This window comes from Myxocyprinus asiaticus, chromosome 21, assembly GCF_019703515.2.
Source record: "Myxocyprinus asiaticus isolate MX2 ecotype Aquarium Trade chromosome 21, UBuf_Myxa_2, whole genome shotgun sequence".
Classification (NCBI taxonomy): Eukaryota; Metazoa; Chordata; class Actinopteri; order Cypriniformes; family Catostomidae; genus Myxocyprinus; species Myxocyprinus asiaticus.
The window spans coordinates 15,941,101-15,963,444 of NC_059364.1; the positions used below are offsets into that span (position 1 = coordinate 15,941,101).

General features: G+C 37.9%; 1 protein-coding gene across 1 annotated transcript; it reads left to right on the top strand.

Moving 5' to 3' along the window:
• Positions 1-500: 500 nt before the first annotated feature.
• On the top strand, positions 501-22,180 carry LOC127412396 (fibulin-5-like). The gene is made up of 11 exons (XM_051648711.1): positions 501-960; positions 1,185-1,239; positions 3,550-3,598; positions 3,683-3,991; positions 15,074-15,196; positions 16,210-16,326; positions 16,837-16,953; positions 17,184-17,306; positions 18,012-18,138; positions 19,980-20,175; positions 20,908-22,180. The coding sequence occupies exons 1-11, from the start codon at positions 917-919 to the stop codon at positions 21,067-21,069; spliced, it is 1,422 nt and encodes a 473-aa protein (XP_051504671.1). The 5' UTR covers positions 501-916; the 3' UTR covers positions 21,070-22,180.
• Positions 22,181-22,344: the final 164 nt, after the last annotated feature.

Genomic DNA, 22,344 nt, shown 5'->3' on the forward strand with positions numbered 1-22,344 from the left:
CTTTCACTATCAGAAATTAACAGGACTTAAATATTGATCTGTTTCTCATCCACAATTATCATATCGTTTCTAAAGACATAGATTCAACCACTGGAGTGATATGGATTACTTTTATGTTTCCTTTATTTGATTCTTGGACCTTCAAAGTTCTGATCACCATTCACTTGCATTGTATGGACCTAAAGAGCCAAGATATTCTTCTACAAATCTTCATTTGTGTTCAACAGAAGAAAGTCATACACATCTGGGATGGCATGAGGGTGAGGAAATGATGAGAGAATTTTCATTTTTGTGTGAACTTTCCCTTTAAGTGTATGACAGGCCTACATATGATGACTGGAGATATGGGTGAAGGCGGGTTGGTATTTGGTAAGCGTTACGAATTTATTATAGGCTACGTCATTTCACAGATTCTTTGCAAGTTTTCCCTCATCGTCGTCTTCATTCTCCTCTTCTTTGGGACTGTGGCAGCTCCCTGCGCGCGCTTTTGTTCCAAAGGGGGCTGTCTGTGTTTGATGGGATCCAGCTGTTGGCCAAGTGCTCCGGGGGCCCGTTTATTTGCATTGCTAAACAATCCGTGGAGTGGGCCGAGAACGCAGAATTACATCAAGTTTTCTCTCTCGGTCTCTTTTTTTCTTTCTTTCCATTTTTTTTTTTTTTTTTTTTTTTTTTTTGTTAAAAGACCCTCACTTTACTATTGGTAAATGTTCTCACACGTTATTGCCCGCAGCGCGTGACCAAAGCCAAGTGACTTTCAACATTCAAGTGAACGCGCGTACGCGGAGGGGGCGGTTTGGGCACTTCGTTTTGCGCACTGGGTTCTGCGAGACCGCAAAGGTAGTAAGACCACAAAGATACAACTATTTTCGTATTGCGAGGAGTTTACGGCAAGGGAAGCACAAGGATCCAAATAAGCATGTTATTTGAACTACGTGGCTTGAGTTGGTCGTTCAACAATAGGTGAGTTAAATTAGTCAGCCGGTGCTTTCAAATGAAGATGTTAATTTATTTCGGTAATGTGTGCTTTCGAGAGTATAAAGGTTAGCGCACAGTTTTTGTCAGAATGTTTGGTCTTCAGTGGGCATGTGTAGTGTTTATTTGAATGAATGAACCTGGTTGATTTTGAAGTCTTATATGGTTTTAAAATGGTTGACAGAGATTGTTTTGTTTGTTTGTTTTTGTAGAATGTTGACAGTGTTAATATATATCCTATACTGCATTCACTCCGTGAAAACTCAGGTGAGTGTCTTTCTATTTAAAAGGATAGTTCACCCCAAAATGAAAATTCTCTCATCATTTACTCACCCTCATGCCATCCCAGATGTGTGTCATTTTCTTTCTTCTGCAGAACACAAACAAATATTTTTAGAAGAATTTCTCAACTCTGAATGGTGACCAAAACTTTGATCTCCAAAAAAACACATAAAAGAAGCATAAAAGTAACCCATATGACTCCAGTTGTTAAATCCATGTCTTTGTAAGCAATTCAATTGGTTCTGGGTGTGAACAGACCAAATTATAGCTCCTTTTTCACTGTACATCTTGTCATTGCAGTCTCTAGGCACAAATTATTTCAAGCTTAATTACACTTCCTAGTGCTTGATGCATGCGCAGAGTGCTAGATGGCGCTGTAGGAAGTGTAATCGAGTTTAAAATCATGATCGCCAAGGAGACTGCTGTCACGATGTACCATGAAAAATTTTAAAAAGTAAAATTTTGGTCTGTTCTCACCCAAAACCAACTGGATCACTTTAGAAGACATTGCTTAAACCACTGGAGTGTGATGGATTATGTTTATGTTACCTTTTTCTGCTTTTTGGAGCTTCAAAGGCCTGATCACCATTCACTTGCATTGTATGGCTGAAAAATTATTCTAAAAATCTTTGTTTATGTTCTGCAGAAGGTATCTGGTATGACATGAGGGTGAGTAAATGATGAGAATTTTCATTTTGGGGTGAACTAACCCTTTAATCCACAAGTGAAAATGTCCAATAACAGGGCGGTTACTGATGTTAAGCGAGTAGTATTCAGCTGGTCTTGTGATCCTAACATGGGTACCCCCATGAGGGGACCCTCTTCATGTAGAATAAAACAGCTTTTATAAGGTTAGAGAAACGACTGGAGTCTTCATCTCATGTGAGTGGTCAGGGTTTTATACATATGTTTCAGATTTACTATACATTTTTTAGGATTAAAACTTTTTTAAAGCAAAAAATTACTGAGTACATCTTTAAGGACGAATAAATACTATACACTTACCGACTACTTTATTAGGTACACCTTTACATCTACTTATTCATGCGATTATCTAATCAGCCAATCGTGTGGCAGCAGTGTAATGTATAAAATCATGCAGATATGGGTCAGGAGCTTCAGTTAATGTTCACATCAACCATCAGATTGGGAAAAAATTATCTCAGTGATTTAGACCGTGGCATAATTGTTGGTGCCAGACGGGCTGGTTTGAGTATTTCTGTACTGCTGATCTCCAGGGATTTTCACGCACAACAGTCCCTAGAGTGTTAAGAGAATGGTGCGGAAAACAAAAACAACCAGTGAGCAGCAGTTCTGTGGACGGAAATGCCTTGTTGATGAGAGAGGTCAACGGAGAATGGCCAGACTGGTTCGAGCTGACAGAAAGGCTACGGTAACTCAGATAACCACTCTGTACAACTGTAGAGAGAAGAATAGCATCTCAGAATGCACAACATGTCGAACTTTGAGGCGGATGGGCTACAACAGCAGAAGACCACATTGGGTTCCACTTCTGTCAGCCAAGAACAGAAAACTGAGGCTGCAGTGGGCCTACCATTTGTGTACCTCAGCAGAAATCCAGATTTGTCAGACCAGGCAATGTTTTTCCAATCGTCTACTGTCCAGTATTGGTGAGTCTGTGCCCACTGCAGGCTCAGTTTCCTGTTCTAAGCTGACAGTAGTGGTACCCGGAGGAGTCTTTTGCTGCTGTAGCGCATTCGCCTCAATGTTCGATGTGTTGTACATTCAGAAATGCTTTTCTGCATAGAACTGTTGTAATGCATGTTTATTTGGGTTCCTATCACCTTCCTGTCAGCTTGGACCAGTCTGGCCATTCTCCTCTGACCTCTGTCATTAAGAAGCCGTTTTCACCCACAAAACTGCCACTCGCTGGATGTTTTTTGTTTTTCGCACCATTCTCTTTACACTCTAGAGACTGTTGTGCATGAAAATCCCAGGAGATCAGCAGTTGCAGAAGTACTCAAACCAGCCCGTCTGGCACCAACAATCATGCCACTGTGATCAAAATTTTTCCCCATTCTGATGGTTGATGTGAACATTAACTGAAGCTCCTGACCCATATCTGCATGATTTTATACATTACATTGCTGCCACACGATTGGCTGATTAGATAATCGCATGAATAAGTAGATGTACAGGTGTACCTAATAAAGTGGCTGTTGAGTGTATATGAGAGGAATGTCAAACTACTTTTAAACACTTGAGGTAAACGAATATGTTTAGTAACTGCTGTTTATCTATTCGAGTGATTATGACATGCCTGTTTCTCTACAGACATGCACAGATGGATTTACTTATGACCACCGCGCCAGACAGTGTATTGGTTAGTGGCTTATCTGCTGTTATAGTCTTAATATTTTCATCAAGAACTTAGGCTGTAAATGCCATCTGTCACATATATTTTCAGACCTTGATGAGTGCAGGACGCTGCCAGACCCATGCCGGGGTGACATGCAGTGTGTAAATCAGAATGGTGGATACCTGTGCATCCCCCGCGGGCTCTACTCCCAGTCTTACGCCCGGAACAGTCAACGCTCTGAGCTGTCTTATCCTGAAGAGCCCTACCCTGACAGATCACTGGGATATCAAGAACCATTTCTTCCTAATCCTCCTCCTGTGGCAGCTGGCCCAGGCCCCGGTCCAAGCTATCCAATAGTGAGCCGGTCCACGCCCTGCATTCTTGGATACACACTTGGAGCTGATGGCACTTGTGTTGGTGAGTTCGCCTCATCTTATATACTGTACATTTCAGCATCCTGTACATTCCTAAACATTACAACCTGTTGATTGTGGTGGTGTTGTCTATAGCTGTTTCCCAAATGACGCAATATACATTGTGTACTTACAGTATACACTATGTACTCTGTCAACTTTATATGAATTTTAAAAGTGTAGTATCGTCCCAAACGGGACACTAATGTTTTTTTTACTACACTGAACCACTCGCTGTTTTTCAGGTGAGAGATGTTTTGTTTCAACCTCTTGCAATGTGTTGCTGCTAACTTTAGCGCATTAGCCAAACTCCGTTCAAAACTTATATCTCCAATAAAGTACATATTCACACATAGTGGGATGATGGTAAAGCATACAACTCACATTTGCAAGGTGCTGTTTTCAGTTGCCACATTTACCATTAATTACAATTGTTTGGTCTGGACAGAATCCAGGTAACTCCGACACCTTCAGCTAATAATGAAGTGTTCAACATTCCACACTCTGTTTTTTTGGTTAAAGAAATACATCATCAGGGTACTCGTTGTACACTTCTTTTTGTTGCATTTTCAGCATGAACATACTGTACTACTCGCACTACTTAAGACCAAAGTATTCTTCGGTTTTGACGTGAACGCTTAGCGTCTGCATAAAATCAAATGCAAGCCTGTCAAAGTATACTTCGTTTGAACGTGCGCAAATACACAGGCAGTTGCCGCATGTCGCTATGACTGATATGAGATACTGAACTATTTCTCGTCAGGAGTTTAGACACATAAAAATGTCTTTATATTCTTCAGATTCGAGTTATACAAATGCAGGCATCTCCTGACCTCCTCATAAACACACTCTTGACGTGTACATCTACTGTTGTTGTTTCCACATTCGTCTCCTGTTTACCAGCAATTACATCTTCTCCTTTGTGACAACAGCTGCTCAAATGTGAGTGTTGCCATCTTGTGGTCCCACTAATTAGTGTAACAAAATAATTCCAGGAGCATGCGCATTCTGTGCTTTTAAAGACGTATGGTTAGAAAAATCGGGCTGTGTGCATTCAGTGCTCGAGCACTCTGCTGATGACGAGAGTTGTCATGCATCCTGAAAGTATACACTGGGCTTTACACTACAAAATGGCGTAGAATAGTGCTAAAGTGTGCGATTTGGGATGCACCTTATGACTGGCAACTGAAAGGATATTGGTTCAAATCCACAGGGGTGATACCTGAGCTAGGCTATTCACGATATTCCAAGTCTTCTGAAACCATGTGATAGCATTGTGTGAGGAACACACTTAAATTTTTTCAAGCTGTTATACGCTGAAAATCTTGTCTGAAAGCCGAGGTCGCCATTCACTTTCATTTTATAAATAATAAATAACTTTATAAATAACTAATTTTTTTGTTTCACGAAAGAAAGTCATATGGGTTTTGAAAGAAATGAGGGTTAGTGAATGATGTCAGAAAATTTTTGTAGATTACAGGTAAGATTGTGGTTAAGGTTCAAGTTCAAGAAGCAATTTCAAGTGTAGAGCAAAATAAAATCTTCATGAATTTTGGCATTTGTAAATATAAATACACTCACTGAGCACTTTATTAGGAACACTATTGTCCTAATATAGTGCCTGACGTGGTCTTTTGCTATTGTAGCCCATCCGCCTCAAGGTTAGACGTGTTGTTCATTCGGAGATGCTATTCTGCTCACTATAAGTGTACAGAGTGGTTATCTGAGTTACCGTAGCCATTCTGTTAACTCGAACCAGTCTGGCCATTCTCCGTTGATCTCTCATTAACTGAAGCTCCTGACCCATATCCGCATGATTTTATGCATTGCACTGCTGCCAAATGATTGGCTGATTAGATAATCACATGAATAAGTAGGTGTACAGGTATCCCTAATGAAGTGCTCAGTGAGTGTATATTTTGTTCTTTACAGTATATAGTACTGTAGAACTTTGTAGTACTAAGAAGATAAGGTTGTTACTCACTCTGGGTTTGATCAGGTTGTGGTCTTATGTTTACTTCATTTTCTGCATTGGGCCATGGGTCCTCTTTTTCTAAGATGAAGCAAAGACCCAGTTCCAGGCTGAGCTGTAATTTAGTAATGGCTGTTGTGGGTTGAGTGGCATCTTAAAGACTTAAGCAGAATGAATCTCATAATTTGGAGTGGATCAGTCATTAGTGTGGATTCACAAAATGCTTTGGAACCCAAAAACAAACTACATCTCCTGATGGGAAGTTTAAAGCAGGAAGACACACAGGAACTGGCATTCAGCCCTGCTTACTAGGATCCAACTTTACAGTACTAAAATATCATTTTAGAGGGTCTTATTCACTGTAACAAATCATCAGTTTGTAACTAATATATGTGGTCTGCTTCTTTTGAAGTTGATGAGCATTAGGTGTCACTAATATCTCCCATGGTTTATTGCTGGATCCTAGACGTGTGTTATATATGTGTTTCAGTGTGGTGACCTATTTCACGTGCCGTTTGATAAATGCTAGCACAAATGACTGCATGCTGTATTTTTCGATATGGTCTGCAGATTTGTTTAGAGTTGGTGCCAGCCTTTGCAGTTAATGCATTCTCCAGTCCCCTTCTACTCCTCTGCAGAGACACACAATGATAGATTTGTTACCCTTTGAGCCCATGAGGGTCATGTTATAAAGAAGATCAACTCACAGAGACACTCATGAACATGCTTATGCACATTTATGAATGTAGATGTTGTTCTAACCCAAGATCAACTTCGACTGAGTAATAGGCGATAATTTGAGATGAATATTTGCCTCTGACTTGTGTTAGAGTTTAGATAAATGAATCGCTTATGATGAATTATTCCTCTTTTGTAAGTCACTTTGGATAAATGCGTCTGCCAAATGAATCAATGTAAATTGTAATGGATAGATATAATGGTCTTGTAGAGGCACTGAAAAGTTTAGTAAGGGGCTGTTCACACAGAACGTGTTTTTGCAAAAACATTAGCTAAACTGATGTCTTTGTTGCTCCGTGTCTCCGTTTTTTCACTGTTTTGTGCAGGAGAGATGCTTTTTTAGAAGAGGTGTCAAGTTTAAAAGAACTGCAACTTAAAAAATGTGTCTCGAGGAATGTGTGTTCTGTTCTATTTGTTGTGCTTTTTTAGCGCAAGAACACGGTTTGGTCTAAATGGCCCTTTAGGCAGTATTTTAAGATTTGTTTGGTCAAACCATGAAAAATCCTAAATTCAAACCATTGCAATCTTGGCATCCATGGTTGTTTTGCCAAATGTGAGATCATTAGTTGTTGATCATTGGTCTGTCATTGACCAGCTGTGCTTTCCAACATAGGGCTAAGGGGTTGGTTTGTGAACTTCATTTGAGGGGTCTTTGTACAGTGTGTATTTTATATTTATGTGTGTATGTTAAGGGATGCTGTTATGGAACAGAATCTGTCAAGAAAGTGTTTGTTAAACCATTATATCTTTCATCTCACATATATTGCTTTTGTGTAAGTGTGAGCCCGCTCCCTGCCAAAGGTGCCAAAGCATGATGGACCAAAACAGTTGTCTCATTCAGAGTCTCACAAATGCCCATCATAACTCCCATCAGCCCTGTGTTCCATCACCTGCCCCAGTACAGCTACTCACGACAGCTAGTCAGTTCTAGAATTCATGCAGTTCTCTAAAATAGAATTCTAGAACCAAGTTTGTTCCTGGTGAAATTCGGAGGTGGTTGAGCAATCCAGAACTGTTTTTTTTATTTAGATTTGAGAACTAAAGCTGTCTTTCTAGAATGTGCATCAAAATCTAGAATTGTCCTTTGCATTCAGGAACTTGAATCTGATCTTTGATCTTTGTCTGAGTGGGAGAGCTAGAGAACTTGGGATTCCATAATTATCTGATTTGTCAAGTTGAGACTTAGGCTGTGGGACTGTAACTGGTGTCTGTCAGCAAATGGGGAGTGGCTCTAGACCTGTAGACTAAATGTGTTCGAGCTTAGTGGGACGTCTGGAAATTGAGGTATGAAGTCATTATTATTACAGTCGTTGGAGTTTATATGTAATGTTATTTTAAAAAATATAGCAAATAAAGAATTCATTCATTTACTAGCATTAACCTTGCAATTGTATTTTCTATGTGAAGATATACTAACTGTAGGTTTGTGGAGATGGTACTGAAATAGTGAAGCAGCCTCTCAGACCTTTGCAGCTCTTTTTGGATAGACTAGTTTGCCCAAAAATGAAACTTCTGTCGTCATTTCTGTCCCTCCTTTTCTTTAAAAAAGGCAAGAATTTGTGTTGCAGTCAGGCACTTGCAATGAAGGTGAACGGGGCCAATTCGTAAATGTAATTTACGTTCCAAAAGTATAGCCAGAGCACTCAGTAATAAAAAGTTGTACTTCTAAAGAAAATGTTGTAATTTTGAAACAGATGTATAATATCAAGACCACTCACACAGATGAAGACTCTTACTTATATCAGTAACCTTATAAAAGCTGTTTTATTCTACATGGAGAGGGTCCCCTCATGGGTTCTGCCATTTTCCAGCTGATTACTACTCACTTTAAGAGCACCTATTATGGTTTTTCAAATATTACCTTTCATGTAGTGTGTTATATAGCTGTTTGTGAATGTAAAAAAGTCTGCAAAGTTTCACAAATCAAACTGCACGACAAATGGAGTTATTGACTCCCAAAAGAAAGAACCGATTCTGAACACCTGAAACGAGTCGTTAGTAATTCCAGACTTACTTCCTGTACTAACCTACGTAATTTGGTAATAAAAAACCCGCCTCTGGTCTTCAGTGGCTGCTCGTGAACAGCTTTGACCCGCCCTCAAACACTACACTAAGCGGTAGACCAATCACAACAGACTGGGACAGAGTAGGCTCTCTGAAAGGAGGAGTTTAGAATGAATCCTTTAGAATAGATCATTGAACGAGTCATTTTTGACACTGGGAAAAAAGGTAATGCTGCAATTTAAATTACGAGCAAATTAAAGTGTTTTTTGACCTTGGATGCATGTAAATCTATTGTATGAGACCTTTAAAACAAAATTAGGCACGTTTAAAAACCATAATAGGTGCTCTTTAATCTCAATAACCGCCATGTTATTTGACACTTTCATTCAGGGATTAAATTAATTCTTGCTGACTGTGAATTGCAAATTTCTACAATGACATCCATAACCAGGGTTGGGAGGGTTACTTTTGAAATGTATTCCACTACAGATTACAGAATACATGCTGTAAAATGTAATTTATAATGTATTCCGTTAGATTACTCAAGGTCAGTAACGTATTCTAAATACTTTGGATTACTTCTTCAGCACTGGTAGATTTTTTCACTTGTTTTGACTATAAAAACTCTGCCAGTACAGTAAGACAAAATACACATGTTAAAAATACATCTCTGAAAAACCTAAATATCTTATGCAGTGTTGTTTCTAAAACAAGATAAATCTAATTGATTTTAGATATTTTTACAGGAAATCGATTAAAAAAATGATTATCAAGAATAAGATTTTTGCCCTAATATCAAAGGTCTTACTAGAAAAAAAGAAATTATGATCCAACGTGAATTTTTTTGATAAAAAAATATGATTGTGCCTGGTAACGTGCCTGTAAAATGGCTAGCATTTTAGCTTAGCGTAAAGCTGACAATTTACACAAGGTTTATTTCTATTTCTTCTGCTCCAAACGTACTTCTCTGTCTGCTCGTATGAATGTAACGCATCATAAGAAAGTGTTTCACCGCTGTTCAAATGCACTTTGGATCTCATTATAATAATATGTATACATTTTTCCATCTGAAAGGACTAAATATTAAATGAAACAAATGACTATAAAATGCAAAGTAATCTCTTCAGTAATCAAAATACTTTTTGAATATAACTGTATTCTAATTACCAATCATTTAAATTGTAACTGTAGTGGAATACAGTTATTAATATTTTGTATTTTAAATATAAAACATGTGTTCCGTTACTCCCCAACCATGTCCATAACTGAAAACTATTGCGTTTGAATGATGCCGCATCCAAGCCACTAGGTGTCAGTGTAAATCCAAGATGACATATTACAAAAATTACTGAGTGCACCTTTAAACCCTCCAAAGATTGGCCTCGTTCACTTCCATTGTATGTGTCTCACTCTAACCTCGATCTTTGCTTTTTTGAAAGAAAAGGAGGGATGAGTCATATATTTTTTTGTCATAATCAACATGATGCCACAAATGCTGTCGATTTAGCTTAACTTGTATTAAACCAAGAATATTGCTTTAAGAGTTTGTGATCTTCCTGCAAAGCTGGATATTACTTCGGGCTTGGATCCTTCATCCGTCACGATTGTGCCTAAGTACTTAAATTCGGGGACTGTATCTAACTTCTTGTCGCCAATCTTTATGTTGGTGCCGATACCATTGACGTTAGTTCGTCATCAACTTCGTCTTTTCTGCATTAATTTGCATTCCGAAAGCTGTCGATGTTCTGTCTAGCCTTTCCACCAAATTGGTGATCTCCTCTTCATTCCCGGCTAGTCCGTCAATGTCGTCGGCAAATCTCAGGTTCTTCACTGTCCTATCTCCGATGCTTACAGAGCCTTCGTGGTCTTTCAAGGCTTCAATCATAATTCTTTCCAGGAATATATTGAATAGCGTCGGTGAGAGTAGGCATCCTTGTCTGACTGCGACTGTCGTCCTGAACCAGTCACCTATGCTGCCATTGAAGTATACTGCACTGGTGACTTTCATAGAACTGCTCTATGACTCTGATCAAGTTCTCGTTGATGTCATACAGCTTCATGTTCACCCACAAGGCTGCGTGCCATACCATATCAAACGCCTTCTTGAAATCTATGAAAACATGGTAGAGGTCTTGTTGATGTTGCAGGTACTTCTCACATATTATCCGGAGATTAAAGATCTGTTCCGTTGTTCTGTGTCCTTCCCTGAACCCTGCCTGCTCTTCTGCCAAGATCATCTCTGCCTATGGCTTTAGTCTGTTCAACAAGATCTTCAACATAACTTTGCTTGCATGGCATATTAGACTGAAGGTGTGGAAATTTGAGCACTGTTGGAGGTTGCCTTTCTTGGGGAGGGTGATAACTAGTGACTGCGTCCATGGCGTGGGCCATTGCCCTGTCTTCCAGATTTTGTTGCAAATTGCTAATGGGGCGCTTATTACTGACTCTCCACCTGCTTGAATAAGCTCTATCGGGACATTGTCCACACCCGCTGATTTCCCCTTCTTTAGGGCTTTTAATGCTGCTTCCACTTCTTCTCGAAGGATGGGGTCGTTCTCAGTGTTAGTCACTGGTTGGACGTTCAGTACCTCTGGATCTCCCGTGCTACTGTGCTTGTACAGGTCTGAGCAGTATTCTGTCCATCTTTTCAAGATGTCGTGGTCGTTGGTTAGGCACCTGCCATCTTTGTCCTGTATTGTGGTCGCTCGTCCTTGCTTCGTGTCTGTCAGATCTTTTACCAAAAATTGCTCATTACCATTAGCAGCTGCGATAAGAAAGGAGGATGATTTTCCAAGGGTGGTGGTGGGAGGTGTGGCGCATAGGCTTTTGCATTATGCAGATGATATTTTATTATTTGTCTCCGGTCCTACTAGATATATGCCTTGCCTCCACAGAATTATTAATCCCTTTTCTAAATTCTCAGGATACAGAGTTAATTGATCAAAATCCAAAGCTTTGTCTCTGACAGCGTACTGCCCAGTAATGGCTTTTCAGCCGGGCACCTTCCAGTGGCCCAAACAGGGCATGAAGTATTAAGTATTTTTATTCCCAGCAAATTTGTGTGATTTAGTTAGAGTTAATTTTGACCTACAAAGGTGGGCTAGGCCTACCCAAAATTTTGTTTTATTATTATGCATTCGGTTTCAGACATTTGGCTCATTGGTCACTTCCACCTGAGAGAGCCCCTCCCTGGTTTTGTATTGAACAGGAAGTTCTTGGCCCTATTTCGCCATTGCAAAGCCTTTCTATCAAGCTAACCGGAGAAGTTAAGTTACACCCCATTATCTCGCATTTGCATGCGGTATGGACAAAGTATCCATAGTGTTTAATTCTGACATTTATTTAAATGTTATGCAACATATGTTCATTGTTGTACCATACACATAAGCAGTTATTTTTTATAAATATATATAAATGCAGACAACCGTTGCATGGCGAGAGATCACAGGATTTTAATCTCTGGAATAAAGTTGTGTATAGAAGCAAGAGGTGTGAGTTGGTGCCAGATTCTTGGGTCCTGGATTAACCCCAGACTACTGTAGCACTCCTGCCTGTGTTTTTGTACAGTACTTTGTGATTTTGTGGATCGTATGATGAACCGTTTTATTGTAATAGGGCAAGGCTGTGTTGATTAATGGGGAATTGGATATATTTGATGTGAAGATTATATTTAATGACCTCATTAATGTTTGGTATCAGGAAGTTTGTTAATGAAATTTGACTTTTAAAAGTGCTGTAAAAGTCATCACTCTAACCACATGACTGATATTATCTGCCAACAATTAATACCACCCATTAAAAACTAAAAAACCCTTAAGAGTATCCCTCTGCCCCCTTTTACATGCAGAGACATTTGATCTCTCCATTTCAACACCATATTTTTTTCTCTGATACTCATCTAAATCATATGTGAAGTTATTGCACAGTCTCTTTGTCTGTTCCTGGATCAGATCTGATCCCAAAAGTGTTGGCATTCCCAAAATGCCCCATATCCTTTCACCTCAGTGCAGACGTGTGCCTTTGATAAGACACATGTAATCCAGATGCTCTCCTTCTTCTCTCTAGGGCCTTTTGGCAGGGTGCAGTCCTAACCATTAAGCAGGGACTGGGCAGGTTTTCTGTCTCAATGTGGCCCCCATCTCTGCTATCAAACCTGGCACTAAGTAGAGATGTAATGTTTCCAAGTCACAATAATGCTCAAAAATAACGCTCAGCGTATAAAATCTCTTTTTCACTTAGAGTTGAGGCAGCGTAATGGTTAAAGATCTGGGATGCTAACACAAAGTTTGTAAATTAAATTCCAGGTTGGAGGTCACTCCCTATCTGCTAAGTGCAAGTAACTGGGTAACTAAGAAGCTAACAGATAATTTATTTAATTAAAGTTCAGTTTTCCAGGACCCATTGCGTCATTACACCCCATATAGTAACTGTGGGACTCTCGGCTACTTAAACCAAAAGAAACAATAATTATGTGGGTTTCACACAGTTTCACACAGTCCTCGAACCACCCCCCACCCCATCATTTTCATAGTATGATTTACTTTCTTTTAAAACATCTGACTTCATTGTCTGAGAACCAAGGGTGCTTGTTCGGGTATTTTTAGGGATATGATGTCCTCATAAGGAATTGTGTTGATAAAGAGTGAACAAGAATGAATTAGGGATGAATTCCAGTTTAGGAATAGTGTTGAGTAAGACTAGTTATTTGTGTAAGATGTGTAGATTTGATAGTAAAGTAAGACTTATTAGTTCAGGGATGGATTTAGAGTTGTCGCAGACCTGCTAGCACTAATGGTTGTGTTTTCGATTTTGGGCAATTTCATGTCCAAGGGGTTGATTTTTATTAAAACTAACAGATTTCAACTTTTTTCTTTGCTTTATGTAGGTCACATTAAAACGGACTTTTTACCATGCCTTCATATATTTTTGGTACTTTTCAAATTCCTTTTATATATAGATTTTATTTTTTTAGTCTTGTCCCAAACCCAGACTTTCAATATTAAACTGTGAAAATCCAATATAAAAATATTTTGATGTTTAAAACTATTATAATCTAAACAAAGAGTGAAATAAACATAAACCATTTAAAAATGTAATGTGTGAAAATTATTTTTTACTTCTTTTTTTTTATTTTATTTCAACAATCATTTCCACCACACCAAAAAATTTTGCTCGTAATAAAGTTTTTTTTTTTTTTTTCAAAAGTTAGTTTACTTGTTAACCAAGCTGACAAAAATGTCACTGAAGATCATTCTTTAAATGAGACATGAGACTTGATGTGCGAAGAAAAAAAAAAAATCAAGATAACTTAAATTATTAAAGATAATTATAAATAAAGATTTTATTAAAAAGATAATAAAAACACTTGTGAGCAGAATATTTCCAATCAAACAGTAATTTTGTCAAATTATGCAAAAAGTATGAAAACATAATTTAATTGTGTGTGTTTAGGATACATAAAATGTTAGCTATTAAATTAATCTTAGCAAGACAAAAGAGTCGACCATTTTATTTCATGTAATTTGGTGATGGAAGCAGTCATGAAAATTCCCACCACATCTCAACATCTGTATTGTGTTTCAAAGAATTCCGTGTTGGGAATTTTCATGACTTTCAGAAAATAAATAAAATACATACAGTATCTCTTGTGATGCAATGTACAAAAACATTTGGACATTGTTAGTAGACAAATTAAAATAAACTAATATCCTCATTCTGACCCCTCTGTCAGAAATGTTCGGTTTTGTTGCTGATTCTCCTTTAAGACTTGACAGTACAAGCCCACGGTTATGATTGGCTCTCTGCTCTTGACTGGCCTGCTATCTCTACTTGCCATCTCACTGCTCACCACTTCTGGGCGGGCTATGGAAGTGATTAAAGGTAATGTAGGCATTGATGTGTTGTTGTGGAGGCATTCAGATGAACATTTCTACCACTGCATGACATCACAATGTGGAGGAACTAGAGATCGAGTCGTTTTGGCTGCTTGGTTTCTCAACAAAAGCTCTTTTTGCAGTGAGGAGGAAGTTTTGAGTTCTGAAATTTACAGTATGTTTTTATGGTACAATGACCTCTTATATGTCAAAAGATCAAGGAAAATTTTATTCCTTATGTCATGACCCCTTTAAAGGGTCATCATTTACCAGTACTCAACCTGATGTTTTTCGAAACCTGTATTACTTTTTTTCAACCCTAACTCAAAGGGAGATGATGTTAGGCAAAATGTTATCATCAGTCACCCTTCACTTTTATTGTATAGCAATAAGATGCCATGGATGCGCTGTTACTGTTGAGTTCCTAAAGTGGACAGTGGTGGGAACAGCACATTGTGTGAACTGACAGTGGCTTGCTTTCTTTCTTTCTTTCTTTTAGATGTTGATGAATGCGAGACAGAGTCACACCAATGTAACCCGACTCAGGTTTGTATTAATACGGCCGGCGGATATAGCTGCTCGTGTACTGAGGGGTACTGGCTGGTGGCTGGACAGTGTCAAGGTAAGATATTACGATACCTACAGACATTGATGTTACATGCTTGAATTACTGCAGTCTATAGAGTGCAACAGTGCCCACCTACTTTTTCAGCTGTCTGGGTTTCGGAAGTATTTTCCCCATTCATTTCTTCCATAGACTTTTTATAAAATCCTTCGTATAAGAGTTGGAAGCCATGAACCAAACCAACCAGCTCCAAGGAGAATCACAACATCACAAACTTTGTTTTGAGGCAAAAAAGTATTTGAAAATCGACATAATAACAAAGGTACAAGACTGTAGTGTGTACTTACCGTCTTTTATGAGGGCATAGAGTACAATCCCATGAAGCATTGCGAATTATGTCATTGAATAAATAAGGATGGGAATATATAAAACTATTGATTTTAGGTTGTTGATTATAAGTATAAGCAATATATTAACAATATATTTTACATTTATTGCAAAATATTCCGATATGTACAAATATATAAGTAGTTTAAGGGTGAAGGGGACCGACTCAATTATGTCATGGGAGCGCGTGGTTGCTCCGAGGCATGTTTTGCGGGTTTCGTTGGCCACGGTTCTCTGATTTGTGGATCTTTCTCTGCTGGACCATGGGTAATGTAGTTGTTTACCTTGAAATCCACTATCAATCACGATTTTTAAACAATGAGGTTGAAAAAACGTAGATGGATGGCTTCAACGGAAGCATATACCATCGATTTACAACCTCGTAGCTGATGGTAGGTCTGTCTCTGAAAGGTGTTTAAGTTATCAATGTAAATCAATGCGTCTGTGGGATAAATTAATGGTATTTTTACTTCTGGAACCAGACTGTTGCACTCTATTGACCAAGAGAATCAACAATAATCCAGTGTTGTTGTTATTTGTCATGAAATAATGCAATATTCTTTTTTTGTTAGATTGACATTTATATAATGCAATAATCCAGTTGTTGTTATTTGACAATAAATTATGAATTTGTGTATTTAGTGCTTTCTAATTCACCTTTTTTTTTTTTTTTTTTTTTTTAGACATTGATGAGTGTCGCTATGGTTACTGCCAGCAGCTGTGTGCTAATGTCCCTGGGTCGTACTCCTGTTCTTGTAGCCCTGGATTCCTTCTTAATACAGATAGCAGGACATGCCAAGGTGCACACATACACACAAATACACTAGCCCCTACTGATATTGCTCTGCTAAATATCAGTATAAAATCAGATTAAAAAGTGAAAAAGTATGTCATCTGAAATATGGTACAGCCTAAATATAAATTAAAGGCAGCACTATACCGTATATATTGCATTTTTCTACTTTGTAAATAACACTTTTTTCAAGGATGACGTTGACTTTGTCAGGCTCAGTGTTTTCAATGGTTGTGAACTTGATAATTTTTTAACTTTGCAGATGTTTAAAACTGCTACTTATGTTGCACAGTAGGCCTACACATGACCAGTAATCTGAAAATTCTGAGTTTATTTGTCTTTTGCTCTGGTGTTGGGCTTGTTTTGATTGGCCATATAGGGATGCATTTGTCACACAGACCTGCATAAGACCAGTTCTAGTGGCTAATGCTTTTTGATTATCTTCTTGCTGTCATCTTCCTTCCATCCTTGCTTCCTCCTGTTTTTCCCTCTCTCTTTTCTCTCCCTCTCTTGCCAGATGTGGATGAATGTGAAACAAACCCCTGCACTCACGGCTGTTTGAATACATACGGCTCTTTCATGTGTACCTGTGACGAGGGGTTTGAGCTCGCCTCTGATGGGACCACCTGCAACGGTAATCAGGAGAGGGGAAAGGATGAGAGATGATTGCAGAGAGCAGAAATAGACAGAGCCTGAGATGATAGGAGAGGACTTGTGCTTCTTGTCTTTTGAAAAAAAAAATGCAGTAGACAGGGGACAGAGAACAGGAAGGTCCAGTTTAGAAGTACACATTACCTCTGTTTTTGTTTTCACTTGTGTTATATTGTGTGTAATATATTATACGTCAACACTTCTTGTACTCAGATCTGGACGAATGCAGTTTCTCGGACTTTCTTTGTCAGCATACATGTGTGAACTCGCCAGGATCATTTTCCTGTGTGTGTCCACCTGGATATTATGTGTATGAGGATGGAAGGAGCTGTGAAGGTATCAATACATTTTTACTTAGTTTTCTGATTATGTGATTTGTATTTGCATGTATTTTAGAAATGTTCCTTTAAAGGTGCACTCAGTCATTTTTTGTTTATGTTCTGCTGGACGATACAGTAGAAAAGTAATTTGGGACTTTATACTGACATCTATTGACATCGATGCAGCATTACATTTACAGTACATTTAATGCTTTAATGCATTTTGCATTAGCATCACACAAAAGCAAATGTATTCAATTATTGATGTCATTGTAGAAATACCCTATATGCAGATGCATCTTTCACCTATTATTATTTTATACTGCAACAGAAAGTGACCAATGCCAGGAGGGGTTACCGAGATAAAATAAGTAGTATCTAAATAAAAATTAGGTGACCCGCACTATGTAGCATAAAATAACTTTTTATCTCCTGTGAGCATACATGATTTTAAACATATTTGTCAAATTAACTAGTAATTTCTTTGTGTTCAACTTTTTAATGAAGAAAAAAATACAGAGTGCACCTTTAACTTTGTAGGTGACTTTCAAGAGCTAATCTATAATTTGAAAATAAAACATAGCATACAACAAGTATATTTCATATTTACTGCACCATTTATCATTCTTTATTCTATTACTGTTGTTATTGTTGATGCTGCTGATTATAAAGATGATAAAAAATTATAACTTGACATCTACCTGTGTGTTTGATTTTGAAGACCTCAATGAATGTGAGTCTGGTAACAACACCTGTACAACAGCACAAGTGTGTTTCAATTTCCGGGGAGGTTATACATGTCTGGACCCCCTTACATGTGATTCACCGTACATTGAAGTCAGTGACAAGTGAGTTCATGAATCTTGGCAAAAGATATCCTGTTTACTTTTAAGTCATAACATGAAGTTAGCCATATGACTTATTACTGTAATTGTGAGCAGTTGTAGCATGTTTGTGACGAGGAGGAGGGCGTGGCCAGGCCGTGAGGGTACACGGCCGGCACTGAATCAGCTGATCAGCGGGAGAGTGAGATAATGGGGAGTCGGAGACTCCAGTTCGAGAGAGAGAGAGAGAGAGAGAGAGAGACGCACGCAGCCACGCTGCATGTGTGTGTGTGTGTCCATGTTTGTTTTATGTTGTTTTAAGTTGAGTTTTACCATTAAACCTTTGTGTTGACTGTTCAGCCGGTTCCCGCCTCCTCCTTGCCCACCTTTACCTGTTACAGTGTTGTTAAAGGTATAGTTTGGCCAAAAATAAATATTCTGTCATTATTTACTCACATGTCGTTCCAAACCCTAATGTCTTTTAGGGCCCTATGAGTTCCGCAATGCGGAAAACATGGATGGGATCGTGAAATCCTGTCATAAAAACCGAATTAACTATTAAACTCTTAATTTGATATATTTGGGATAAAATAAATGTATTAATACTCAATCAAATTAAAATCATATGTCCTAGTGTGATGATTAAACCACAATTATTTTTATTATTAATAATAATAATAATACAGTCTGAATATAAAAATAAATATACAGTCTGAATGTACTGCACGCTTCAAAGGGAACGTGTGAATCTGGCCACTCATACACTATATACACTCTGTGTTTGTAATAGATTACAGAATCACACATTAAGCTTGAAGCGCGCAGCACATGCAGACTATATACTGTATTTATATAATTAAATTGCAGCCTTTTGCGGTTTAATAAGTAAGTACATTTAAGCCGTCTAACAAACTGTTTATCCAGAGGTGTGAAGTTTTCGTCAAAAACATACAAACTCTAATTGCTTCATTCGGTTTTCTGTCAAAATAAAAGCTCAATTTAACTAGACACGTGAAATTGGAGACATTGCGACAGAAATATACTACTACTGTATAGTAAAATGTAATATTCAATGTTGTGATAATAATAATAATATATCAATAATTACATTATATTTTAGCAACATCTCACAAGCAAGAGTACTTTTGTACTGAATAAAAGCTTTTATCAATGATATCATTAATACTGTGGTGCTCTGCTGTGCAGCACTGTATTTGACAAAAATGTTGTTCGGATTTTGCTGTGAGGATCTTTTTTATGTTTGATCAAAATAATGTAATGGTATGCTAAAGAATAATTGTTTTGTTTTTCATTTCTTTAGAATTTTATAAATGTATTTTAATTAGACAGTTTTTATGATAAAAGTAATTACATTTTAAAACACGGAATAAAAAAATAAAACAAATTTGGAAAAAATAAAAACGGAATTTGGAAAAAATAAAATAAAATGGATTTCATAGGGCCCTAGTCTTTCTTTCTTATGCAGAACACACAAGGAGATGTTTGAATGAATATCACAGGCTGTTTTAGGTCTTTTTGGTGAAAACAAATCAGAATTTTAGTCATTGTTCAGTGAAAATGTTGACATCCGTTGTGCGACCATGAGTGCTCTTAGAGAAGCTTGTTCACAGTGGCACACGTGTTCACACGAGAACTTGCGTTGTTTGAAGTGCTGAACAAGATTTTTAAGACTTTATGATTCAAGATTATCACTGTAAAATAACTTACATTTTTGGTTGTTTCTCACCAAAACCTATCGAATGCCTTCAGAACATTTTAAATAAGACACCCAAGTTGCATGGACTACTTTTATGATACCTTTGGTTAAAGCGAGGCACTATCTTTTTTCTTTTTCTCTCTCTCAGTCAGTGCATGTGTTCTGCGGAGATCCCCGCCTGTCGTGAAAGACCCTTCACTATCCTGTACAGACATATGGATTTGTCTTCTGGCCGCAGTGTTCCTGATGATATATTTCAGATGCAGGCCACCACACGTTATCCCGGAGCATTTTATATCTTTCAGATCAAGTCTGGCAATGAGGGGCGAGAGTTTTATATGCGGGTAAGTGGGCTTCTGTCTGTATATGAGATTTTCTCTGGGTAAGCAAGAAGGGGTTCATGACCCCTGTTGTGATGTAGCATAATAACAAAGTATGTAAATACATTAATATGGTACTATACCTATGTTATTATAGTCTTGGCTTTAAATGCAAACTTCTATTTTATACATTATGTAATAGGGGGTTCTTATTGGGTCTCTCTATCCACCAAGGGGTTCCCTTGCCTGAAAAGGTTGAAGACCCTTTTCGATTATAAGTAAAAAATATTACTATATCAAAATTGTTTGTAAAATGCTGTCTTTCATTTTTGGTTTATTTGCACACTTGCTTTGTTCATAAAGGACCACTGTAAATTCAGTGCCTCTATGTAAAGTATCCACTAGAGGGCACTGTTGGCATGCTGAGAGAGGCACCTAGAGCAGAAGTACTCTGGAGACAAACCAAGTCTTTATTGGACCTTTGAGGCCCTTAGCTAATGAATAGCCACTTGAATAAAAAATTTTTTTTTAAAAACTGTTGAGAGTTTAGAATTTTTTTGCACACAATTTGTCCAGGTGTGTGCAAACAACGATTTGTTTGTGTCTGTAAGGAGGAAGAGTGACGTAATCAGCATTAATTAATAAGCATGAATGACTGTATTTATTTACATTTTAACGTGTGCTGTGAAATAAAATTCTTACCTTATTAAAGATGTTTTTTAAAATCCTCTTTTCCTTTCTTTCTCTTCACAACAGCAAACCAGTAATGTAAGTGCAACATTGGTTCTGGCCCGACCCATTAAAGGACCAAAGACGGTTGTTCTAGACCTAGAGATGGTTACCGTTAACAACGTCATCCACTTCCGAGGCAGTTCCATTATCCGCCTCACAATATTTGTCTCCAGACATCCATTCTGAGGCTTTACAAATAAACCTCTGACCTCTCACCTCTTCATGGCCCCTTACCTCCATCATGGACTTCCTGTTACTGCACTACCAATCAGGCAGCTGCATTTCTTCATGTTTTTGTTCTATGTTCTGGACTCCCGTGTTGTCATCGTCCTCTCTGTCTGTTCTCTAGTGGACTGCGGAGGATAATGTAGGTTTTTGATGAGGCTGTGTAGCTGTCGTTGTCATCCGCATGTACTCATACAAAGAATATTTATGTTGTGTTTCTTTGATGTTGAGTGAGTTTGTATTTGCCATTGTGTTTTTGTCACCGATTGTAATCATGAAATTGGAAATTCTGAAAATTGGAGTTTTCTTTTTTTCTGTAAAGCTGAATTTGTTTGCTGATAGTCTTAGTGGCACTTTTGTCATGTTTTCTCACTGTGAACGTGAGTTTTTGTGTGGTGCTTTGATTTGTCGTTGACCTCTGAAAACCCCAAAGAGAGAAGCTTGCACATGCTACAAAAACATGTTTTAAAGATGTTCTAAATAACTATGACAGGAGCTTATTTGCAGCACACTCTTAGCAACCGTTACTTATGGATGTTTCAGAAAGAGATGTCCTGTTTCTTTTGGCTGAAATAGGGCTGTTGTAGTCCAAAAACCCAGAGAATTAGCATTTTTGAGCCATGGGTTCCCTCTGGATTTTCCTATGGGTTTTTATAATAGTAGTTTTGGATTTCTAACATTACTTGAAAATGCGTGGATGTTTTGTTCTACAACACAAATTACACACAGTTGTACCTCAAACGTAAATTTTCAAGCCGCATTGAAGCAGCATACTTTTTTTAAACACACGCCGACTTCTAAATTCACGTTTGAGGTATGAAAGTAGAACAAAACTTCCACGTATCTTCAAGTAATGTTAACCATAGACCTTATTTTACTCATAAAAAAAACCAATAGGAAATTCTCGTGGGAACCCATGGTGAATTAGCCTTCCGGATTCGCCTACAAATTGACGTCACAGCTGAACAGCTCTATTGTCATTGTATCTGTTCAGAATTTCCTCAGTTGTGTATCTGTTTTTATAAGACAAAAGAGCCTGGTCAATCAATAAACACAAATTTGTTGACCTGAACATTTGTGGGTTTGTGTTTACTTTTAGTGCATTCAGACTGATGCAAGTAATTATGAGAAAGTTAATGGTGAACATTCATTATAATTATTAATCAAATGAATTACTAATATTATGTTAATGATAAAAATGTTTTAGTTTTTACAGTTAATCTAGATTTCTATATA